The sequence below is a fragment of the Hemitrygon akajei genome, chromosome 19, assembly GCF_048418815.1.
Source record: "Hemitrygon akajei chromosome 19, sHemAka1.3, whole genome shotgun sequence".
Lineage (NCBI taxonomy): Eukaryota > Metazoa > Chordata > Chondrichthyes > Myliobatiformes > Dasyatidae > Hemitrygon > Hemitrygon akajei.
This window is the reverse complement of record NC_133142.1, coordinates 19953511-19976816: the sequence shown is the minus strand read 5'-3', so window position 1 is coordinate 19976816 and position 23306 is coordinate 19953511. Positions and strand designations below refer to the sequence as shown.

Sequence of the window (23306 nt, the reverse complement as noted above, 5' to 3'; positions counted from 1 at the left end):
CTTCTTGTGTCTGTGAATTCCTCTGGCCATATTGCCTCACCCAAAATTTTATGTTGCTGATAATTAGAGAGTCATAATCACCTCCAGCCCATAAATGCCCACCACATCCTCCACTGTTGTATCTCTTTCACTAGAATTTACTGCCTTCCTTTCCTCTTATAAGTTCCTCCCTAAACCAGATTTTTGGTTACTCATATCCTCGCTCATGTATGAATCGCCATCTTCTTGAAATTCTACCTGTTTTAAATATATAAGAGCAATACACAAAATGCTGGAAGAACTCAGCATGACAGAGATCATCTATGAAAACAAATAACAGTCAATGTTTCAGATCAAGATCCTTCATCAGGACTGGAAAGGAAAGGGGAAGTTGGCAGAATAAGAAGAGGGGAGGGAAGGAGGACAAGCTGGAAGGTGATAGGTGAAGCCAAGTAGGTTGGGGAGGAGGATGAAGTAAGAAGCTGAGAGCTGATAGGTGGAAAAGGCAAAGGGGTGGAGGAGAAGGAATCTAATAAGAGAGGAGACTGGACCATGGAAGAAAGGGAAGGATGAGGGGCACCCACAGGAGGTGATAGGCAGGTAAGGAGAAGAGGCCAGAGTGGGGAATTGAAGAAGAGAGAAGGGAAGGGGGAAAATATTGCCAGAAACTGGAGAAATCTATCTCCATGCCATCAGGTTGGAGATAACCAATATGTGATGTTTCTCCTTCAACCTGAGAGTGGCCTCATCATCGCAGAAGAGGAGGCCGTGGAACAATGTGTCGGAACAGAAGTGGGGATAGGAATTAAAGTAGTTGGCCATAGATGCAGCAGAAGTGCTCAATCTACGTCAATGTGGAAGCCACATAAAATGCACCAGATACAGTAGACGACCTCAAAAGATTTACAGCTACCTCACCTGGAAGGACTGTGAATGGAGTTGAATGGACGTGTAGCACTTTGGCCGCTTGTAGGGATAAGTGCCAGGAGGGAGATTAGTGGGGAGGGATGAATGGGCAAGGGAATCATGGAGGGAGCAATCCCTGCAGAAAGCAGAGAGTGGTGGTGAGAAAAAGATGCTTTTGTGGTAGAGTCCTGTTGAAGATGGTGGAAAATGCAGAGAATGATATTTTGGATGCAGAGGCTCATGGGATAGTAGGTGAGGACAAGAGGGGAGGCAACAGAAAAATGAGATAAATGCATATGCCGGGCAATGGAGGAGATGCAGCTAGGGGTAGCATCAGTGGTGAAGGAAGGGAAACCCCGTTCTTTGAAGAAGAAGGAGAAGGAAAGCCTCATCTCTGGGAACAAATGCAACAGAGAAAAGGAATGGTATTTTTACTGAAGACAGAGTAGGAAGTACTGTAGTATAATCAAGGTAGCTGTGGAAATCAATAGGTTTATAAAAGATATTGGTAGACAGTTTGTCTGCAGAGTTAGAGACAGAGAGACCAAGGATGGTGGGGGGGGGGGGGGGGGAGATGTGTCAAAAATGGACCAAGTGAATTCAGGGGCAAGGCAGAAGTGGAAGAAAAGCTGATAAAATTGATGAGCTTAGCCGTGCCAATGCAGTTGTCAAAGAAGCACTGAAGAAGTTGGGGAGCATTGGAACTTAGAAGCTTGGAACATGGATTGTTCCACAAAGCCAAAGAAAAGGCAGGCATAGCTAGGGCCCATGTAGTTGCCCATAGCTACAACTTAAATTTGGAGAAAGTGGGAGAAGCTTAAAGAGAAATTGTTGAAGGTTAGGACTAGTTCCGCCAGACAAGGGTGGTGATGGGGTGGGAACTGGTCGGGTCTGTTGTTGAGGAAGTAGAAGAGAGCTTTAAGACCAAAGACCACCTTGATGAGGGATAGAAATGTACAGGAACTTGACATCCATGGTAAGTGAGGTGATCAGGACCATGGAAACAAAAGTTGTTAAGCAGACTGAGAGCATGTGAAGTGTCACAAATGTCAGGGGGAATGGACTCTACCCAGAGGGATAAAATGGAGTTAAGGTATGCAGATATGAGATATGGGCAGGAGCAGAGAAATAATAGGCCTACCCAGGCATTTAGGTTTGTGGATCTTGAGTAGGAAGTAGAAATGAGCAGTGTGGGGAAGGGATCTATGAAGTTGTTGTCAGTAGATGGGAGATCTCCTTCAGAGTTGATGAAGTTGGTGATGGTGTGGGAGACACTGGCCTGATGGTCCTGAGTGGGGTGCTTTTCAAAGGGTAAATAAGAGAGGTGTCTGAGAATTGTCGCCTAGTCTCAGCAAGGTAGAGGTCAGTCCACCACTTTACAACAACACCCCCTTTGTCTACGGGTTTGCTGGTGAGGTTGGGATTGGTGCGTAGAGAGTGGAGGACAATGCATTCAGAGGGGTTAAGGTTTGAAGATGAGAGAGGAGTACTGAAGTCAAGCCTGCTGCTGTGTTGTCGCCAATTAGAGATAAAAAGATCCAGAGCAGCAGAAAACCAGAACGGGTTTTCTCTATAATATACAAGATGCAAGTTGTTATTGTAAAGCTTAGAAATAATAGGAATTTTATTCTATTACATTATTTGAGGAAACAATTGTTATGTCTAGAAAGAAGAATCTGATGGCAGTTGATCTGGAATTTGCTAAGGTACAATGATCAACTGGTATGTTCCATAATATTTTATGCATTTCACAACATTACCTCATGTATAGAAGTGACTGATTTCTATATTTACTGGAGCTGATTCGACAGCATCATGACCATTGTATTAGGCTACAATAGTACATTTTGGCTCTGAAAGCAATAACCTCTCAGTGGGGGTAATGAAGTACACAGGTTTTTCAAAATTCATTGTCTTTCCCTACATCCTGCAGCTTGTTAATATCAAAATGGTCACCCGTTACTATTAATTCCTCAGCCAGAGGCGTATTTATCAGTGGGATATATAAACTACTACCACAGAGAAAATTATTTAATCAAAGCACAAACAACACGCTGAAATAACTGTGAGGGTAGATGATAACCCTCAAAGTAATACGCAAGCACACGGTTAGCTTGTTCTAACGATATATCGCCCATAGATGGGGAGCCTGACTGTCATTCTGCACTGCTTAATCATTGTGCACAGGTAGCTGCTTCTGTTATATTATACTTGCTGCTGAGGTAACACCTACTATGAGTCAGAGAGAGTGACATGTCCTCTGGACTCTCAAGGCTATCTTATCCTCATGCTGCTATGTGATGACAACTCAATTTCCAGTTGTTATGTTTTGTCTCAGATAATAGTAGAGGGGAAAAGGCAACACAATAGAGAAAGCCATAAAAAATACTAATGTGTTGATAGAAAAGTAAATCACAAGGACAGTTTTTTAAATTTTATATTCATGTGATATTTATGTTTACCCAGTGAGGATAGAAGTAAATGACTTTACCTCTCCGTTTTCCCCCCTTTAAAATCCTGAAATCTAATCAGCTAATCACCTAATTAGCTAATTTTTCACCAATGGTTTAGTAGCTGTTTCATATATATTTTTATTTGTGAATTGTCTCTGAATATCTTTTTTTAATTGCAAAATTTATATAATTATATTTTATTCCTAATTGTCATTATACTCTACCTAACAGTGAACACTACTTCCTTTACTGTGCTAATACTTTTGAAATCTTCATTATATTCAGTGACTTGGAATTTAGTTTTTGCATCTGAAGGATGCTGCACATTCATCAAAATCAAATTTAACCAAGTCCTAACAAATCAAAATCAGCTTTTTTCAAAATCACAAACAAGAAAAAATCTGCAGATGCTGCAATTCCAAGCAACACACAGAAAATGCAGAAGGATGCAGGCCAGGCAGCATTTATTGAAAAGAGTACAGTCGATGTTTTGGGCAGAGTCTTGCTGAAGGTTCACAGCCTGAAATGTCCATTGTACTCTTGTCCATAAATGCTGCCTGGCCTGCTGAGTTCCTCTAGCATTTTGTGGGTGCTGCCCAGCTTTTTTTTTAATAAATTGTGTTCATGATATTGTTTGCTACTTTTTGGATGTTTTTGCAATACTCAGAAACTAGTCCATTGGCACTTGATTTTGACTATGCAGTGTTTTATTCCCATGTGCATTTTCACAAAGCATTAACATAAAGAAGAATGTTGGCATTTGAGTTAGTATAGGGAATCCTGAATCATGCTTACTTTTTTTTTGTAGTGTAATCCATACTATAAAGTTGGATTACACTGTAAGACCTGTGTTGCAATAGTGATGTGTATTTCAAATCAGCATCAGAATGGTAAAACAAAAAGTGATAGTTTTTTTCTTGTACTAACATCACGCCTGGAATCATGTTCCCATTTCATAAATATGATTGTGCTATCCAATCAGTGCTAAAAATCTTGTTTATTGTTTTGGTGTATATCCATGTTCCAGTTTAGGGCCAGCTTGAATCCTTTGAAACTAACTATAAGTGTTTAAAGCTGTAGCCACTTAAAAAGGATTTATTAATTGCCTGCAGCTACTTATGGAAAGTTGGTGGAAAACCATAACAGAGTACAGATGAGGTTGCCTTTTCTTGCCCAGAAAGCCATTAGAAATGATATGCTGGCAGCCAGTAGCTAAATAAAATCATGATTAACACCGAAGCATCCACAGTCTGGGTGTGGTGTGGTGTTGTAATGGTACTAACTGTTATCTGCATGTAGTAAATTACCTGGCATAAGTACCCAAAGATGATTCTTTAGTTATAGTTAAGTGGCAGATATTTAGAGTATGAGATAACATGCAACTTCTACTCAAATGAAGTGTGATTTGAATGCATAATGTAGGCTTCTCTGAAAACCTACATGAAATGTCAAGCAGCATAGATGTATTGAGGGCCAACTTTGCTCAAGGTTCAATGTGAGACTGGAGCTTGTCCTTTTCGATATGGAAATGATTCCCAATTTCACTTTCAACTTGTGTGGATCCAAATCTTCACACAGTTTTGAATGGCTGAGGCTTACTTTTCATTGCAATTAAGACAGATGGTACATAGTATGTGAGAGCTGCAGAGGAAACTCTTTCTTCTACCATGCAAGAACAGCTTGTTGCAATGCTAACTCTAACTAATGCCATCATACCAGTGCCCAAAGATATGAGGATCTGATGGAATTCAACATTCTCCTCTCCAGCATATTATTAGAATTATTTAAGTGCCATGCTGGTTGAGTGTCTGAGGGTTCATATTGATGCAGATATAAAGAGCAGCTATATTTCATTCGGAGTTTGAGGAGATTTGGTTTGTCAACTAAAAACACTTGAAAACTTCTACAAGTGTACCATGGAGAGCATTCTGACTGGCTGCATCACTGTTTGGTATAGTGGCAGGGTGGGTGGGGGGGGGGCTACTGCACAAGGTTGAAGTAAGTTGCAGAAACTTGTAAAATTAGTCAACTCCATCAAGGGTACTAGCCTCCATAGTATCCAAGACATCTTCAAGAGGTGGTGCCTTAGGAAGGTGGCATTCATCATTAAGGATACCCACCATCCAGGACATGCCCTCTTCACACTCTTACTGTCAGGAAGGAGGTATAGAAGCCCGAAGGCACACACTCAGCAATCCAGGTACAGCTTTCTCCCCTCTGCCATCAGATTTCTAAGTGGACATTGACCTATGAACACAACCTCGCTACTTTCTTATTTCTGTTTTATTTTGCACTACCCGTTTTAACTATTTAATAGACATATCTATACTTACTGTAGCTCCATTTTATCTCTATTTATTTATCATGTATTTCATTGTACTGCTGCTGTAAAGTTAACAAATTTCACGACATATATCATTGACATAAATCTGATTCTAATTCATGAAGCTTAAATTGTTGGTTCTCTGAATGAAGGTATTCACGATTCTGTCATTATCACTTGACTGCCCTTGCTAGCCCAGGTAGTTGCAGTACATAGTGAATTGTTACAATCCAAAGCCAGACCATTTATGCTACATCTTACGAACATCTTCAGTCTCCTCTGCAGCCACAGTTAAAATACTGTGCCGGAGGAGGAAAACAATCAAAGATAAATGGAGGTCAGACATTAAGTATGTACAGAAGAGAGTTCCATTACTTTTTGTATGGTTTTATTATTGATTAGCTGTATAAATATAATTTGGGAGATGGATTTGTTAGTTCTTGTATTAATGAATTGAAGACAAATCAAGAATGAGATGATCAGTTACAGGGCAGCATTATTACACAGTTCCAGGGACCTGGATTTAATCCCGACCTTTGTTATTGTCTATGTGGAGTTTGCAAATTTCTCCAGTGTGTGTATAAATTTTACCTCCTTTCTGTATTAGGGATGTGCTGATTAGCAAATGGTTAATGTAAAATACCCACCGTCGAGTCGGGTAGCTGCAGAATTAGGGGGTGGATGGGAGTTAGGAGGAGTTGATGGGCTTGTGAGAGGAAATAACTTACAGAGAAATAAGTAAGTAATTGGGAATGTCTTGTTTGTACAGTAGCTGGCATGGACTCAGTGGGTTAAATGGCCGACTTTTGAGTTATAATAAGTACAATGTTTAAAAAAAAAGGTGCAATCTCATTGTAACCCGAGGTTTCTGCTAGAAGCTCTAATTTCCTCCTGCATCAGAAAGATGTGCTAGTAGTTTACTTGGTTACTGTAAATTACTCCTTACTGTGGTTAAGTGGCAAAAGAATTAAAGACTTGTGATAGAAAATAAGTTGCAGGGCTACAGGAACACGAGGGTAAATGAGATTACTTAACTGAAAGTTAGCATGTTCCCCGTGGACCCCTTAATGGGTTATTGTAAGGAATGACAGGTATAATGATAACAGCGATGGTGTTCTTTTTTCACTCACAGGATTTAGGTATTGTGCTCAATTCAGCATTTAATTATTGCTGCTAATTACCCTTAAGGTTAGCAGCAAACATTTGGAGTAGTCAGGACTGCCTTCTTGACCCTAGATTATCCTCCCAAAAGCACAGATATTTCCTAGTTGGAAGTATGTAACTTGGAAATGCAATTAGTGATATACTTAAGCCATATACTGCCTATGTTTTTCTAGGTGGGTTTTGAAAAAGTCTTCATGGTTTTACTTCCATACATTTTGTGGATGGTAAATGCTGCAGTCACATTGCATCAGTGATGAAGGAAGTCAATGTTCTGGGTAGTTAATGTAGTTTCCTAATAGCTCTATTAGTTTGACATGAGTGATGTTAGAGCTAGACTCATGCAGGCAAATGGAGAATATTTATCACAGTCCTGACTGATGCCTTATAGATAAAGATTTTGTGGAGTCAAAAGTTAAGTTCCTTATCGCTCATTACCCAGCTTAGAATTTTCCCTAATGGAAAGTGTAAATATGTGGCTATTCTCATAAGGTTTATAATGAATGGTGACCCAGCTCGATGCTCATACTGATAAATTCGGCAGATTTATTGCCATTGAATTTCAAAGGAGCATGACAACCCTAAAGCTATTATAGAACATATAATATAGAATATATTATTTGCCATTTATTTCCTGAAGCCTAAATATCACCTGGGTCTAGCAGCATGACTGCCTCTTTTTCTAAAGGCTAGGGATACCATTCAGACACTTACTCAAAGAAATCAAATGCACCTTTCTGTGCTACTGACCCTGAACTTTAGCATTTTAGAGAGCATAGGACATTACTGTGGGTCTGGAGTCTCCTGTAAGCCAGTTTTGGTGGGGTTCATTGATTTCCTCCTCTGAAGGACATAGAGTAGATTCACAGTCACTATTACTTATAGTAGTCATCAGTTATTGGGTGTTTAGCATTTATCAGTGTCTTCCTACCATGATTGTTATGCTTCATATGGAAGGTCTAAAATTCTTCCTCCTTGCAAAGTGTCTTTGAGATCTGGTGTGGAGACCTTACTGTAATTTGCAGCTAACACAAGCTCTTTGAACCAATTAAAATGCCAAGCCAGTTTTGTTTCTTGCTCTTTCCAAAAGAGGAAAGTGATAGGCTTGTCCCTTCTTAAAAATGTGAGCCATTATAATCTGCCAATGAATGTTGCACTGCAAATGGGGAAGTGTAACCAACCCGGAATAAACTGGAAATACAAAAATTCATTGCACTTTACTGTCAGCAGTTTACTTTGGCTTTTCTGAACATATCTGGCTGCAGCACATAGTTGATCTCACTCACAGCCTTCCAAGAGAAGTGGTATTTATTTAAATGTCATTTTTCAGACTTGTTGATTAATAGATAAAGTGCTGCTTGAAAGTTTCACTGGGATAGTCCAATTTGAGCCTTTTCTTCCTCCTCTTCCAGAATTTGACTTGCTCCTTCTCAAGTATCACTTCCACCTCCATTTCCTAGGTAAAAGACCACTGAGCTCCAACCATACTGATTCCAACTCAGTAAACACCAACCTGCGAATTATACAGGTTTCCTCTAAATAGTGCAGGTAGAGTTAAAACTTCTCTTGCTGCTCAGGTCAAATTTCTCTGTGCTGTTCACACAGAATGCCAGCTAACTTAATTTGATGGGATAGGTGTTAGCAGCATTACACGAACATTAACTTCACCAGCTGCCTAACCTGCAGTCTTAAAGCATTCGACATATCGAAAAGTATGCTTTTAAATTTCCCATGTGGTGTTAAAAAATGTGTGCTTGCAAGTTACAAGTGAAATTGCAAGTAAAATGGTACCCCTAGTGCCAAAAGTAGCAGAGTTTCACAGCATGCCTCTGCTAATTTTTTTCATTTTGTTTCTTTTTGTGATAATTGTGATTCTATTTTTATATAATTTCCTTCTTATTTTGTAAATGTTTAAGGAATCATGACTGATGTACTGTATAACAATTCAGCCAACAGTATTAACATTTATTTCACTTAACATGTTCGTTTATTTATTGAGGAGAAATTACGTATCATTTTCAAAATGTTCTCAACATTGTGATTTTTCGCATGTTTTTTTCTGCTAAGTTAATCACTTTTTTCCCCAAAGATTCAGGTCAGCTTCAGTTTTCAATATATCCTTGAATTAAATAAGGTTTCAAAATTGGGGAAAAGTTCACACAATGAGCAATAATATTGGAAACAGATATATGTTAATTACAAATGAATTGCAATATTCTTTATAGTTGTCAGTTAAGATTAGATTTTTGATTTAACATAATGTATAACTCTGTAATTGTCCCATACAGACTTACATTTAAGGTACTATTTAATCAATAAGTGCATGAAGCTCAACCTATTGAATTTAATAGCATTTTCATATTCCATTCATGAAATCTAAAATACCCCGTCAACATTTAAATTTATAAAATTTTAATCATGGTCTTTCGAAGTTGCTTCTCTGTTAAACTCTTTTCAGTGTACATGTATTTTGTCTATTGCTGCTTCAAAAGTAACTCAGCCTGGAAGTGCAAAAAGTATTTTTATAGATAAATGCATGTAATTTAAATGATAGCAGTTAATAGGATTTTTAGAGGTCCATTCATGAAACTCTAAATATACCACTTGTCAACATTTAAATTTATAATATTTTAATCACTCTCTTTGGTTGTTTCCAAAAAGGTAGTAACTGCAGTTAAAAGAATTATTTGCATATAAAGGTTTTTTTCCAGAGTTAGGACCTGCTTTTTCAGAGATTCCAACATCTAAACAATTCATTCCTTCAGGATCGGCAGGCTGGGAAAATTTGAGTAAAGCTTTTATACATTGTTTCAATTTGCTGCTTTGAAACTAAAGACCATTGTCACCAAAGACAGCAGCTTAATTTATGATTTTTCTTATGTACAAGAAGAATGTTTACATTTATTTATATCAGGCTTGAAACAGGCAGTGAGGTCCACATGGAAAGTCTTGAATTATGATGGATGAAATATTTCTATGTATGATAATATCATTGAGTTCAGTACAATGTAGTTCATTATGAGTTAAGATTTAAGTTATTGAATGATAATTATGTCTTAGAAAAGCATCATAATATATAACAAACAATGAAAGAAATACAAACTTTTGCTAAATAATATAACACCAAAATATACTCACCCCCTTAATCCAATGTCAGAAATAGCCATGTGCCCAAATTTCACAGCAGATGATAAAGCAAACGGTCATGTTTTTGGGAAGATAACATGGCTTTCTGCAGGACCTGTGACTGTAATGCTATTGTAGAATATTACATTACAAGGTGGAGCAAATTGTTGTTTCTAGGAGCTTAATGCATCAATTATTAATTTGTCTGATGTGCTGGAGCTAAACAAGGGGGCCTGAAAATTACACCCCATTGTAATATTCTCTCACCATAGCACATCTTTAACAGTAATTTTATTTTAACAACTTAAAAGCTAACAAAATATAGTTTGGTGTTTTGCCAAGCACAACCTAAAACTGAATGTGTGTAATGCTTGTAAATGTGTTGTCATATATTTAAGATACTCATTTAAATAATAGATAGGCATATTGAGCTATGTGTCCTACCACGTTTATTAAAGATCAATTATTTATTGAGGGCTGCCTATTGGATCTTTGTTAATTATAAAAGGAAAAAGCCACAGAATTTCACAACGCAGAAGTCTTTTAAAACTATCAGATTACACAGTGAAATGTATCTGACAAACCTTACGTAATTTGATGAAAGGAAATAATTGAAGTGCAAATTAAAGAGAAACATGACCAGTGTGTTCTATATTTTTAATTGCAATGATTGTAGGTTTTGTGTAAACAGCAGATAAAATGTGTCATGAATTGAATTGAGGTTATATGATGTAGAATTGTTTTCTATAAAGAAAATTGTTGTTATTTATTGTTAAAGATTATAAAGATGTTTGTCAAAACAAGCATACAGAATTCATGCCCACTCCAAAATGAGTTTAAACTGCACCATTTACTTTTGCTTATTACAAACTTAAAGCCAGGAGACAAGACATATACCTAGACTAAGCTCACAAGGTTAATAGAACAGTGATTCGACTACTCAGTCCCAAAATATGTACATTCAATTAATTATGTTTGCTAATTTTTCAAAATCAGATCACTCCTATTAATAAAGTCAATGTGTTTTTGTTGCTACATTTGCAAATTGTATCTGTGTGTGAAAGCATGCATATAGTTTTAATAAAACGTTAAAACATTATACTTATACATTGATGCAGCCAAGTGTTTAAAGAAGTCTGTCCAAATCATCAATATAGCCAATTAACGCTATGACAATACACAATAGTACTTTATATTGCAGTGCAATATAGGGATTTTGTCCAAATGCTGTCTAGTCCATCACCATTTGGGAACCACTGTGGATTCCCATTACAAATAATTATCACTCCCCTGCTGGGCTATTTCTCCCCTTGGATAGAGAGTTTTTTTTTCATTATCTGTCATGATGTGCCCTTATTTCTCATAGTCAAATGCTGTGTGATATTGCTTCCTGTGAATTATCTTGGAATAGACTTGCTATGACATCATGCTATTATGGATATCCTCTCTTCCTCCATACATATTCTAATTTGCCATCTAAATCATTTTACTAATTTAAAGAGTTTCCCGGTGATCCAAGTGCTGCAGACTTCAGTCAAGTAGCACTAGTCAAGTAGTACAATAACCCTAATACTCCTAATTGCTGGACATGAGATAACAAAGAAATTGCTATTCTTTCACAAAATGATTCAAACATTGTCATTCCACTAATTTCTCCAAAAATGTAAAATAATACATAGTTTTGAAAAATATATTTCCAAATGGTATATGCTCTCATTTCACCAGCATCCAAAGATATTTCTGTTAATAACTGAACAACAGGAACAGGAACACATTGTACCTTGGAATAGTTCTGCTCCTCAACTGGAGATCACGACTTCAAATCAACCCTGGGGGGGTGATATGAATTTACTCAAAGCCAAGAAAATTTATTATTTACTGTTTTTCCTGTCATTGGCAGCTTCATGTTGGCTCTTAAAGTGGTGCAAAATTGCAACAACAGTTTGCTTTCAACATAGGAATTGATCTGACAGAACAGAATTTTTTTAATGGCAACCTCATTTAAAGTTAAGAGCAAGAACAAAGATTATTCAAAAGTGTACGTTTCAGGAGAGTTTTAATGTAAAAGATGTAGGGAAAGGATTTAGGTGGAAAATTGCCACTAAAAAAAAGATGCTGAAGGATTTGGCAACATGAGTAGAGTGAAGGGATGCAGTAAAAGAGCAAACTGTGATGTAGGAGATAGAAACCTGGGAATTTATTGAAATAGAATGTGGAATGTAGAGAGAAGAAGTTGAAAATAAGGACAGTGGTTTTCAGTTAAGTTGGTCGGGAGTTAGGGGTCCAAAGTCAAACAAGGAATTTGATGACAAATGTACAAGAGCAATGATAGGAAGTTGAAAATCCACAACGTTCACATTTTGACATTAAAATAAATTAAGGTGTAGAAAGTACCTGGAAAAGGTTAGGTACCACATTTATGTTCCAAAAGAATCACAAGAACTGCAACCATATAACTGCCATAAAACTCTGATAACCTGCTATCTGACTATTCAGAAATTCCAGTGGTTTATCATCTGCCTCATTGCATGATTTTTCTCCTACGCCCTTTAAACTCACCAGTGATCCCGGAAACTTATTATGGAACTAGTTCTGGCATTCCCTTGAAATGCACTGGGGTACTTGTTTCCTCACTCCCTGAAAACTCAACTGGGATGTGGTTCTATGCATATCGTTAAGCTAAACAGAACCCAGGTTCCTATGCACTCTTTAAACTTACTGAGTGCCCCGAAAATTTTATTTCGGTACTATGTAACATCAAAAAAAAATTAAAAACATATTGAAGATTTAACCAATACCACATCTAGTAGTCTGGAAGGTTTGCTAAACCAGCACCGAATTTCTGATTTGTACTTGAATATCAGTTTTACTACATCTGAAAGATATGTGGCAGTGACCTGACAAATAATTTTTTCAACTCCACTTCATAAATGTGTACTCTCTGCCACCCAGAAGGACAAAAACTGAAGATACTTTGAAATACTGCAGTTTCTAGTTCACTAGAGCATTAGAAGAACAGTGGTTGGTCATTTTGTTCTATATGCCTGTTTCATCATTCATTAAAGGGAACCTTTTCTGGTTGACTGCTGGTGACTATTGGTGTTCCACAGGTGTCTGTGTTGGGACCGCTTCATTTTACTTTATATGTCAATAATTTGGATGATGGAATTGATGGTTTTCTTGCGAAGTTTGCAAATGATTTGAAGATAGCTGGAGGGGCAGGTAGTTTTGAAGAAGTAGAGAAGTTATAGAACGATAGACAAATTAGGGGAATGAGAAAAGAAGTGGCAGATGGAATACAGTGTTGGGATTTGTATAGTTATGTACTTTGGTAGAAGAAATGAAAGGTTTGACTATTTTCTAAATGGAGAGAAAATACAAAAAGCTGAGACGAAAAGTGACTTGGGTGTCCTTGTGTCATATCCCCTTAAAGTTAATTTGCAGGTGGAGTCTGTGGTCAGAAAGGGAAATGCAACGTTAGCATTCATTTCAAGAGGACTAGAATATAAAACCAAGGGTGTAATATTGAGATTTTATATAGCATTGGTGAAGCCTCACTTGGAGTACTGTGAGCAGTTTTTGGCTTCGTATCTTAGAAAGGACATGCTGAAACTAGAGAGGGTTCAAAGGAGGTTCATGAAAATGATTCCAGGATTGAACGACTAGTCATATGAAGAGCATTTAATGGCTATGGGCCTGTAGTCACTGGAATTCAGAATGTAAGGGGTGACCTAATTGAAACTTATTGAATGCTAATGCCACTACTCCCCCTTTCATCCCTCCTGCTCTGTCATGAAATATACACAGCTCAGGACATTAATCATACCATGCTCAATCTTTTGATTCCTGACTTTGTGAAAGGCCTTGATACAGTGGATGTGGAGAGGATCTTTTCTATGGTGAGAGAGTCTAAGACCAGAGGATACAGCCTCAGCACAGAGGGGCGTCCTTTTAGGACAGAGATGAGGAGGAATTTCTTTAACCAGAAAGTGGTGAATCTGTGGAATTTGTTGCCACAAGCAGCCGTGGAGACCAAGTCTTTATGCATATTTAAGGCAGAGGTTGATAAGTTCTTGATTGGTTGAGCATGAATGGGAAGGAGGGGAAGGCAGTAGATTGGAACTGAGAGGAAAAATGGATCAGTCTTGATGAAATGGCAGAGCAGACTCAATAGGCCAAATGGCCTAATTCTGCCGCTACAGTGCCTATTAAAAGTATTAACCCCACCACCACCCCCGCCCACCTGGAAGTTTTCATGTTTTATTGTTTTACAACATTGAATCACAGTGGATTTAATTTGACTTTTTTGAAATGATCGACAGAAAAAACTCTTTCTTGTCAAAGTGAAAACAGATCTCTACAATGTGATCTAAATTAATTACAAATATACTTTGTAAAACACAAAATAATTGATTGCATAAGTATTCACGCCCTTCAAGTCAGTATTTAGAACATACACCTTTGGCAGCAATTACAGCTGGTCTCTATCAACTTTGCATATCTGGACACTGCAATTTTTCCCCATTCTTCTTTACAAAACTGCTGAAGCTCTGTCAGATTGCATGGGGATCATGAGTGAACAGCCCTTTTCAAGTCCAGCCACAAATTCTCAACTGGATTGAGGTCTGAACTCTGATTTGGCCTCTCCACGACATTAACTTTGTTGTTTTTAAGCCATTCCTGTGTAGCTTTGGCTTTATGCTTAGGGTCATGGTCTTGCTGAAAAACAAATCTTCTCCCAAATTGCAGTTCTCTTGCAGTTTGCATCAGGTTTTTCTCCAGGATTTCTTCATTCACTTCAGTACTGAGTTGGCTCCACAAATGTGGATCCATGTGTCCTTGTTTAGTTTTTTTTCCACAATTTGCTCTCTTTTGCAAATTGAATATGTGGTAGTGTTGTGTGTGTGGTTTTAGTGAATTCTATTGTGTTTCTTTGTTTTTAAGGTTGTATTATATACATATCTATAGATGGATGGGGATAGAGATGGGGATGGGGATAGAGATGGATAGAGATAGAGATATAGATATAAACACACATAGAAAATAACTTTGAACTTTGACCTGCTGAGTGTATCCAGTATGTTTTGGTCCCTGTAACTACCTTAGCAAGCCTTGTAAGAAATTTCTAGTTTTCAAGATATTACCTCTTATTTTTCTGAGCTCTAGAGAAAAATCTATTTAATCTCTCCTTACAGGCCAATCCTTTATCCCAGTAATCAATCAAGTGAATCTTCATTGCACTTCTAACATAAGTATGCTATTCCTTAAGTGGGAAGATCAGATCTAGACACAATATTCCACATTAGCCTTACTAGGACACTCATTAATGTATTGAGAAGCCCTTATTCTTGCTTAAATCTTCTGGCATTTGGTGTTCTTATGTTAGTTTACAGTAAATTGTGCACAAAGTTTCCCAGATCCCTTTGAACAGTGACATTCCAAGATAGATAACTTAACATTTTTCCACATTATATTGTATCTGAATATCCTTATCTGTTCTCTTAGCTTGCTGCTATCCTCTGAAGCCCATCTGCGTTCTCTTCACAATTCACAAAGTCATCTGTATTTGTATCAACAGATGTTGATATATTAACCTGATCCCTTCATCTGAATTATTTATTTATCTAGATTGTGCACATCTGACAACTCAATATTCATAGTATCCCAATCTGAAGTGACCTGTTTATTCACTGTGTTCTGTCCAATAATCAATTCACACGGTGCATTACCCTCAATCACATCTGCTCTAATATTCTGTAATATAATCTTGTTTGGCAAATACACCACATCCTAGTTCCCCTTTTCTATTCTACAAGTAACAACCTCTTAAGCCCTAACAGATTTGTTAAACACAAACATCCATTCATAAATCCAAATTAGCTCTGACCAATTACAAGTGCTCCATTGCCACTTCTTTAATAGAAATGTCACATTCACCCTTTTGCTGATGTCATCTGTACTCACCATTTTCTCTCTCTCTGCTTTCTGACATATTGTGGTTACATTTCTATTTCCAAATTTGCGGCAATCATTCTAGAAAATGTAGATTTTTAAAATTTAGTTTAGTTTCTTAAAAGAATGGGTGGTGGAGATATTGAAGACTTCGAACTATTTCAAAACGTGGGATGCTGATCATCAGGTCATGGGGATTTTTTTGGCTTTCAAGTCCAGCTGAAGTAACAAATAATCCTAATTTTAAAGTGAATTATCACTTCAACTCAGGACCAAATTTCCTGCAGAAATAGAGCACAATCACCACATATTCATCAGGAAGCTCTCAATAGGCCAATTAGTGATGTGGATTACACCCGTATCAGCAGTGCCCAATTCTTCTGAATCAAAGATGAATAGTTCTATTGTTACTGCATATGCCGTTTGAACGCACATAAATAATAATAATTCCAAATGTGCAAAATTGTTAAGGAAAAGGATAATTAATTTCTGAAGAGTTTGCCAAGTGGAGGTTATCTCCAGCGCCATGTAATTGTCTATACCTAAGAAAAAAAACTGGGATATTTAATGGCTGAGCAACAATGTCACGGACAATCCATATTTTGTAAACATTAATAGTTAATACATCAAATATATTGTTAATTTACACATCAACCAACTGCCATGCTTCTCTGAGCAGCATGTACCAAGCAATTTCTAATAATGATTCGTTGAAACTCGAATTAAAGAATGAGTAGAATGTCTCTAACATCGTGTATCAGTTTACCACTCTCAGTCATGTCTAACTGTTTTATTTGGGGCGGGAGAAGGCAACATCTTGGATGTAGGATGAAGAGTGAGCATATCACGCTTTTAGAAATACCTTCGTGGTTATTTATGTAAACAATAGCATAACGAGCAATTAGAGATGTGAGAATAAAATCGATAAGTGGCATGAATTATAAAGCTGATGGTTTATATAGAAAAATGGTGTAACTTTTAAATAAAATCATCTTTCTAATGACTGACAAATAATAATTCTCTAAAGTGGGAGTTAAATAATAACATCTCAATATCACCACCGGTCAGAGAGATGTGGGTTGGCGGAATTTTCTGATGCAACACAGAGGACTGTCCACAATTTTATCCCGAAAACCACAGCAAATTTTTTTAAAAACAAGAAGTTTTTCTTAATGTGAAATGAAAATAAACGGTATTTCAGTTCGCTAAGCGAAGGTACGAATGAGCGTGTGTAGTTTCGTGCAATAAAGATTGGTTCCGGGAGCACAGTGTAAGAGTCAGATGGGTAGGAACGATCAGTTAGGGTTGTGGGGCAGGAGGAGCTGTGTTTGAGTTGTGCTTTTCTCCTCTATATAGGTTGGGTAATTCAATATGGAGGCGTTGAGCAAAAGGCGCGATATTAGTCTGTCAGCTTTGAAGCAAAATGATCCTTTCATCGCCAGCATCGTTGACGTAACCAGTCAGGTCGCCCTATATACTTTTAACCCCAAATCTGGCGAGTGGGTGAGTTGCCACTGTTGTGCTGAACGAGAGAAATTGTGCTCCGTACTAAAGCTGTAACTTCACTGGAAAGCTCTGCACTTAAGTTTTAACCCTGGGGCGACCGGTATTTACTGAAAGCTTGCTGTATTTCTTATAATCGTATTATAAGAATTTGTTAAAGGCCTTGTCGCTTACCTAAGAGTATTGGGTGACACCTGATGGCCGGAATTAACGAATTTACTAGGGTATTTGTCGTACGTGGCTATGCTGTTTTCTTTAATATTTCACACGATCCTCCTCGTACTCTATATTATCCAACCTTATCAAGATATTTTCTTCGTGTTTATCTAACGTCCCCATAATTGTTGAGAAATTGTTAAAAGTTGAGTAAAGTTTAACGTTCTGAAAACTGTTAGATCTGCTTAAGCAAAATAACAGCCACAAATGGCCAAGTAATATCAGCAAAGTCAGCCTAATTGGAATGAAAAATGGAAATATATTCAAATACTGATAATTAATCTTTTACATAGTTTTGGACGTGGATTTTAAAAAATATTTTAATGTTCTTGGACTTTGTTTCTAAATTTTAAAACCTTGTGTCATGCTAAAGATATTGACAGTATTTGGTCTGAGTGGATTGGCTTTGGTTATATGTTTACTGTACAGTTCATTATTTAGGTTTGTCTCTTCTAGTATGTAGCTTTAATTAAATCTTTTTAAAAACTACATTTTGATTAATTTTATGCAGATCATGTGACTTTTTCCAATTGATTTTTAAAAATCATTATGATGGTTTCATATACCTTGCACTGAATGGTACTTTTTTTGGCCCTTAAATTTTAATTAACTTTACCTGATGAAATTTTGGAATTGCTGAAAAGTAGTTTTTTTTCTTAATATTCACTTAATCAAATTGTTGGTTTAGGTGTTGTTAATTTCTAAATTGTAGGTTCTTTGGCTACAGACAGTACTCTTGAAAAGTTAAGCAGATGTTATTTGGAAACAGCTATCACTTATTGATATCACCTGAAGAATTATCTATGCCTCTGTCCCTAGTTGTAGGTATTCTGTTGGAGTTGGGCTTTAATTAGTAAATATAATAGAGTTCTGGGATATTCTTTGCCTTTATTATTCCCTATCCACTAACTCCTACAATTCTCTTCATCATACTTCTACCACTCTGTTCCATTTTCCCAGTTATAATTGGTAATGTGGCCTTTGGTGCTATTGGTTCCAGTATGTCTTATTCCACCTCTAAAATATGATGGATCACTTGTATACTTTACTCCAATTTATTCCTTGGCTTACCAGTAAATAGACTCACCCAACCTCTCCAAGAATTCAATGGGTCCCTTATACATTCTGTACCTATCTTCATCTCCTTTCTACTGAAGCTAGTAAACAGCATTTCAAATTTTGATAAGAAACTTCACATTGCATCTGGACTGAATATTTAAGATGAAAAGAAATCGAGATAATTATTCCATTTCTTTTCTGTCTGTCAGCTTTTGGTAATGATTTTGCTGCTTACATATCCTTTGGAGTCATTATTTTCCCTTGCAGTCGTTGCCATTCTCAGAACTACAGTTGCAAGAAAAACTTTGTGACTCCTTTGCAATTACCTGGTTTTCTGTATTAATTCTTCATAAAATGTGGTCTGATCTTCATCTAAGTCACAATAGTGGACAAACACAATCTGCCTGAACTAGTAACACACAAACAATTGTATTACTTCTCATCAATTCTGAGTGCACCATTTAAACCATCACAGTTTGGTTCAAAAAAGTATGTGACCCTCTGGGGTAATGCTTTCTACAAAAGCTATTTAAAGTCAGGTCTTCCAATCAATGAGATGAGATTGGCGGTGTGGGTTGGAGAGATGCACTGCCCAATAAAAAAGACATAAAGTCAGGTCACTGACAGAGCCTGCTCTTCTCAAGAAAGATCTCTATGTACACCATGCCTTGATCAAAACAACTTTCAGAGGACCTTTGAAAGAAGAATTGTAAAGATGCATGAAGCTGGAAAAGGTTAGAAAAGTATTTCTAAAGACCTGAGTGCTCATCAGTCCAAGTAAGAGAAATTGTCTACAAATGGAGGAAATTCATTACTATTGCTACTCTCCCTCAGAGTGGGCGTCCTGCAAAGATTAAACCAAAAGCACAATGTGCAATGCTGAAGGGGGTGAAGTCCTTCAGAAAAGTCTCTATTTATGTGTCCACTAAGAAAAACATTGAACAAGAATGGTGTTCACAGAAAGACACCACAGATGAAACCACTGTTTTCCAAGAAAAAAATTGCTGTATTTCTCAAGTTTGCACAGTGCTTCTGGGACAATGTTCTGTGGACAAATGAGACAAAAGTTGAACTTGTTGGCAGAAATGCATACTATTTTGTTTGCAGGGAAACAGGCACCGCACACCAACACCTTTTATATTTTGGGGCTGCTTTGCTGCCTCAGGGCCTGGTCAGCTTACAATCGTTGAAGAAACAATGAATTCAATATTTTATCAAGACATATTTTGTAGGAGAATGTCAGGGTAATGGTTCATCACCTGAAGCTTAATAGAAGTTGGATGATGCAACAAGACAATGATCCAAAACACAAGGGTAAATCAACAACAGAATGGTTTAAAAAGAAGAAAATTTGTGTTTTGGAATAGCCAAGTCAGAGTCCAGACCTTAACCCAATTGAGATACTGTGGCATAACCTGAAGAGGGTTGTTCATGTATCCCAGAAATATCGATGAACTAAAACAGTTCTGTATAGAGGAAATTCATAAAATTCCTCCTTGCCATTGTGCAAGTCTGATCAGCAGTTACAGGAAATGTTTGGTGGAGGTTTTTGTTGTTAAATAACCTGACCCACCTGGACAGCCCCAACGTCAGAATGCTGTTCATTGACTTTAGTTCGGCGTTCAATACTGTGACCCTCTCCAAGCTGATCACCAAACTTCACCAGCTTGGTATCAACTCATCCCTCTGCAATTGGACCTTGGACTTTCTGACTAACAGACCCCAATCTGTTAAGTTAGACAACCTCTCCTCCTCCACTCTCACCCTGAACACCATTGTGCCTCAAGACTGTGTGCTGAGCTCTCTTCTGTACTCTCTTTTCACCTATGACTGCGTTCCTGTACATGGTTCTAACTCCATAATCAAGTTTGCAGACAACACCACGGTGGTTGGCCTGATCAGAGGGGATGACAAGACAGCCTACAGGGATGAGGTCCAGCACCTGGCCACATGGTGTGCCTACAACAACCTGGCCCTTAACACCCAGAAGACCAAGGAGGTCATTGTGGACTTCAGGCATGCTGGGAGCCACACTCACGTCCCCATCTACATCAATGGAGCTGTAGTGGAGCGTGTATCAAGCTTCAAATTCCTTGGTGTCCACATTTCTGAGGATCTCACCTGGTCCCTGAATTCCTCCATCCTGATCAGAAAGGTGCAACAGCGCCTTTATTTCCTGCGGAGCATCAAGAAAGCTCACCTCTTTCCCAGGATGTTGACGGACTTTTACCGCTGTACCATTGAGAGCATACTCACCAACTGCATCTCAGTGTGGTATGGCAATTGTCCCATATCGGACCGCAAAGCACTCCAGCGTGTGGTGAAAACTGCCCAGCGGATTATCGGCACCCAGTTGCCCACCATTGAGAACATCTACCATAAACGCTGCCTGGGCAGGGCGAAAAGCATTATCAAGGATGCATCTCACCCTAACCATGGACTCTTTACTCTCCTCCAATCCGGTAGGTGCTACAGGAGCCTCTGCTCCTGCACCAGCAGGCACAGGAAGAGCTTCTTCCCTGAGGCTGTGACCCTGCTGAACCTCACATCACAGCGCTAAGCAGTATTGTATCCATATTGTACTGTCTCAGTACTTTTATATTTGTGTGCTTTAGCACTTTATTCGCAGTTATTTTGTAAATAACACTATTCTTTGCATTTCTGGTTAGGTGCTAACTGCATTTCATTGACTTTGTATCTGTACTCGGCACAACGACAATAAAGTTGATTCTAATCTAATCTAAATCTAAAGGAGATTTTACCAGTTATTAAATACAAGGGTTGACATACTTTTCTAGCGTGGACTGCAAATGATTAAACAATGTGTTCGATAAAGACATGAAAAGTACAATTAATTGTGTGTTATTATGTAGTTTGAGCAGATTGTGTTTGTCTATTATTGTAACTTAGACAATAGACAATAGGTGCAGAAGTAGACCATTCGGCCCTTTGAGCCTGCACTGCCATTCTGAGATCATGGCTGATCATCTACTATCAATACCTGGTTCCTGCCTTGTCCCCATATCCCTTGATTCCCCTATCCATAAGATACCTATCTAGCTCCTTCTTGAAAGCATCCAGAGAATTGGCCTCCTCTGCCTTCCGAGGCAGTGCATTCCAGACCCCCACAACTCTCTGGGAGAAGAAGTTTTTCCTTAACTCTGTCCTAAATGACCTACCCCTTATTCTCAAACCATGCCCTCTGGTACAGGACTCTTCCAGCATCTGGAACATATTTCCTGCCTCTATCTTGTCCAATCCCTTAATAATCTTGTATGTTGCAATCAGATCCCCTCTCAATCTCCTTAATTCCAGCGTGTACAAGCCCAGTCTCTCTAACCTCTCTGCGTAAGACAGTCCAGACGTCCCAGGAATTAACCTCGTGAATCTACGCTGCACTTCCTCTACAGCCAGAATGTCCTTCCTTAACCCTGGAGACCAAAACTGTACACAATACTCCAGGTGTGGTCTCACCAGGGCCCTGTACAAATGCAAAAGGATTTCCTTGCTCTTGTAGATGAAGATCAGACCACATTTTAAGAGTAATTAATGCAGAAAAGCAAGTAATTGCAAAGGGTTCACAAACCTTGCAATTTATTTTTTGACTTGATTCATTATCCTTTTGAAGTTTCTCTCTTTCCTTTTGCTCTTGCACTGATCTCCTTTCCCTTCATGGCTTTCCTCAATATGTCTCTATTTTTGTACTTCCTTAAATCTGATTCTTTTGCTTTTGAGATAGGTTTTTGGGGGAAAAAATTAAATTCCATGAGCAATCTTTCCTCCTTTGCCATCTTTGTCCTTTTTGTCACCTATTAGTTAAATGTTTGAGGTCGCTGGATTATGATTTGGCTGGGTTTATTAATCTAAGTGAGTTACTTAAACATCTTTGAAGGTGTGGACTGTTTTGCTCTGTCATTGTGCAGGGCAAATAGACAGATAATTGTTGCGGATCCGACTTCAATGGCTATCCTGCAGTCAACTGCTTGAGGTATTAAACCAACATGATAATTTGCTTGTTTGGTTAATTCTGTAGAGGTTCTCAGTAATTCAAAATTTTAGAGTATTAAGGTCTGTGTCTATTAAGACATTTTTTCAGATTTGTGAAGATCTTTGAAATAGTTTAATTTGATTTTCTTTTTAAATTTATAGGAGAAGACTGATATCGAAGGTACTTTGTTCGTGTACACCAGGTATGCTTATAAATTGTCCAATAAACTAATCTTAGGATTTACTTATAAACAAAATTTGCCAGGTGTATCAGTAGAGAGGTAATTTTTCAGATGGGTTACATTTCATTATATGGGAAAGTAAGCACTGATGCGAGTTAACAGTTGTGGGAAAGTGGATGGAAAGAATTAAAGGGAAGTTCTGTGATGGTGGAGTTTCTGGTAAGATGTGGAGTAAAGTAATGGTGCTGGCTGAGTTAGGGGTTGATGAACTGCAAAAGATAATGTTTGGAGGCAATATTTATAAGAAGATGGTTAAATCTAAAACATACAATCCTAGCCTCAGCATAAAGTTCAAAATTCAGGCAGGAAGATGTGTTTTAAACTTAGCTGGAATATTTAATTCTTTGAACCACTACTTATCAATATGAAGACTTTGGAAAGTTATTTGGTTGGAATCAC

General features: G+C 37.9%; 1 protein-coding gene across 1 annotated transcript in view; it reads left to right on the top strand.

Annotated features, from left to right (window-relative positions):
• Positions 1-17229: 17229 nt before the first annotated feature.
• dcp1a (decapping mRNA 1A) overlaps positions 17230-23306 on the top strand; it is a 68188-nt gene continuing 62111 nt past the window's right edge. The window contains exons 1-2 of the mRNA XM_073072198.1: positions 17230-17403; positions 22828-22868. Of these exons, the coding sequence (XP_072928299.1) occupies positions 17272-17403; positions 22828-22868 (173 nt within the window). The 5' untranslated portion in view covers positions 17230-17271. The remainder of the gene's footprint in view (positions 17404-22827; positions 22869-23306) is intronic.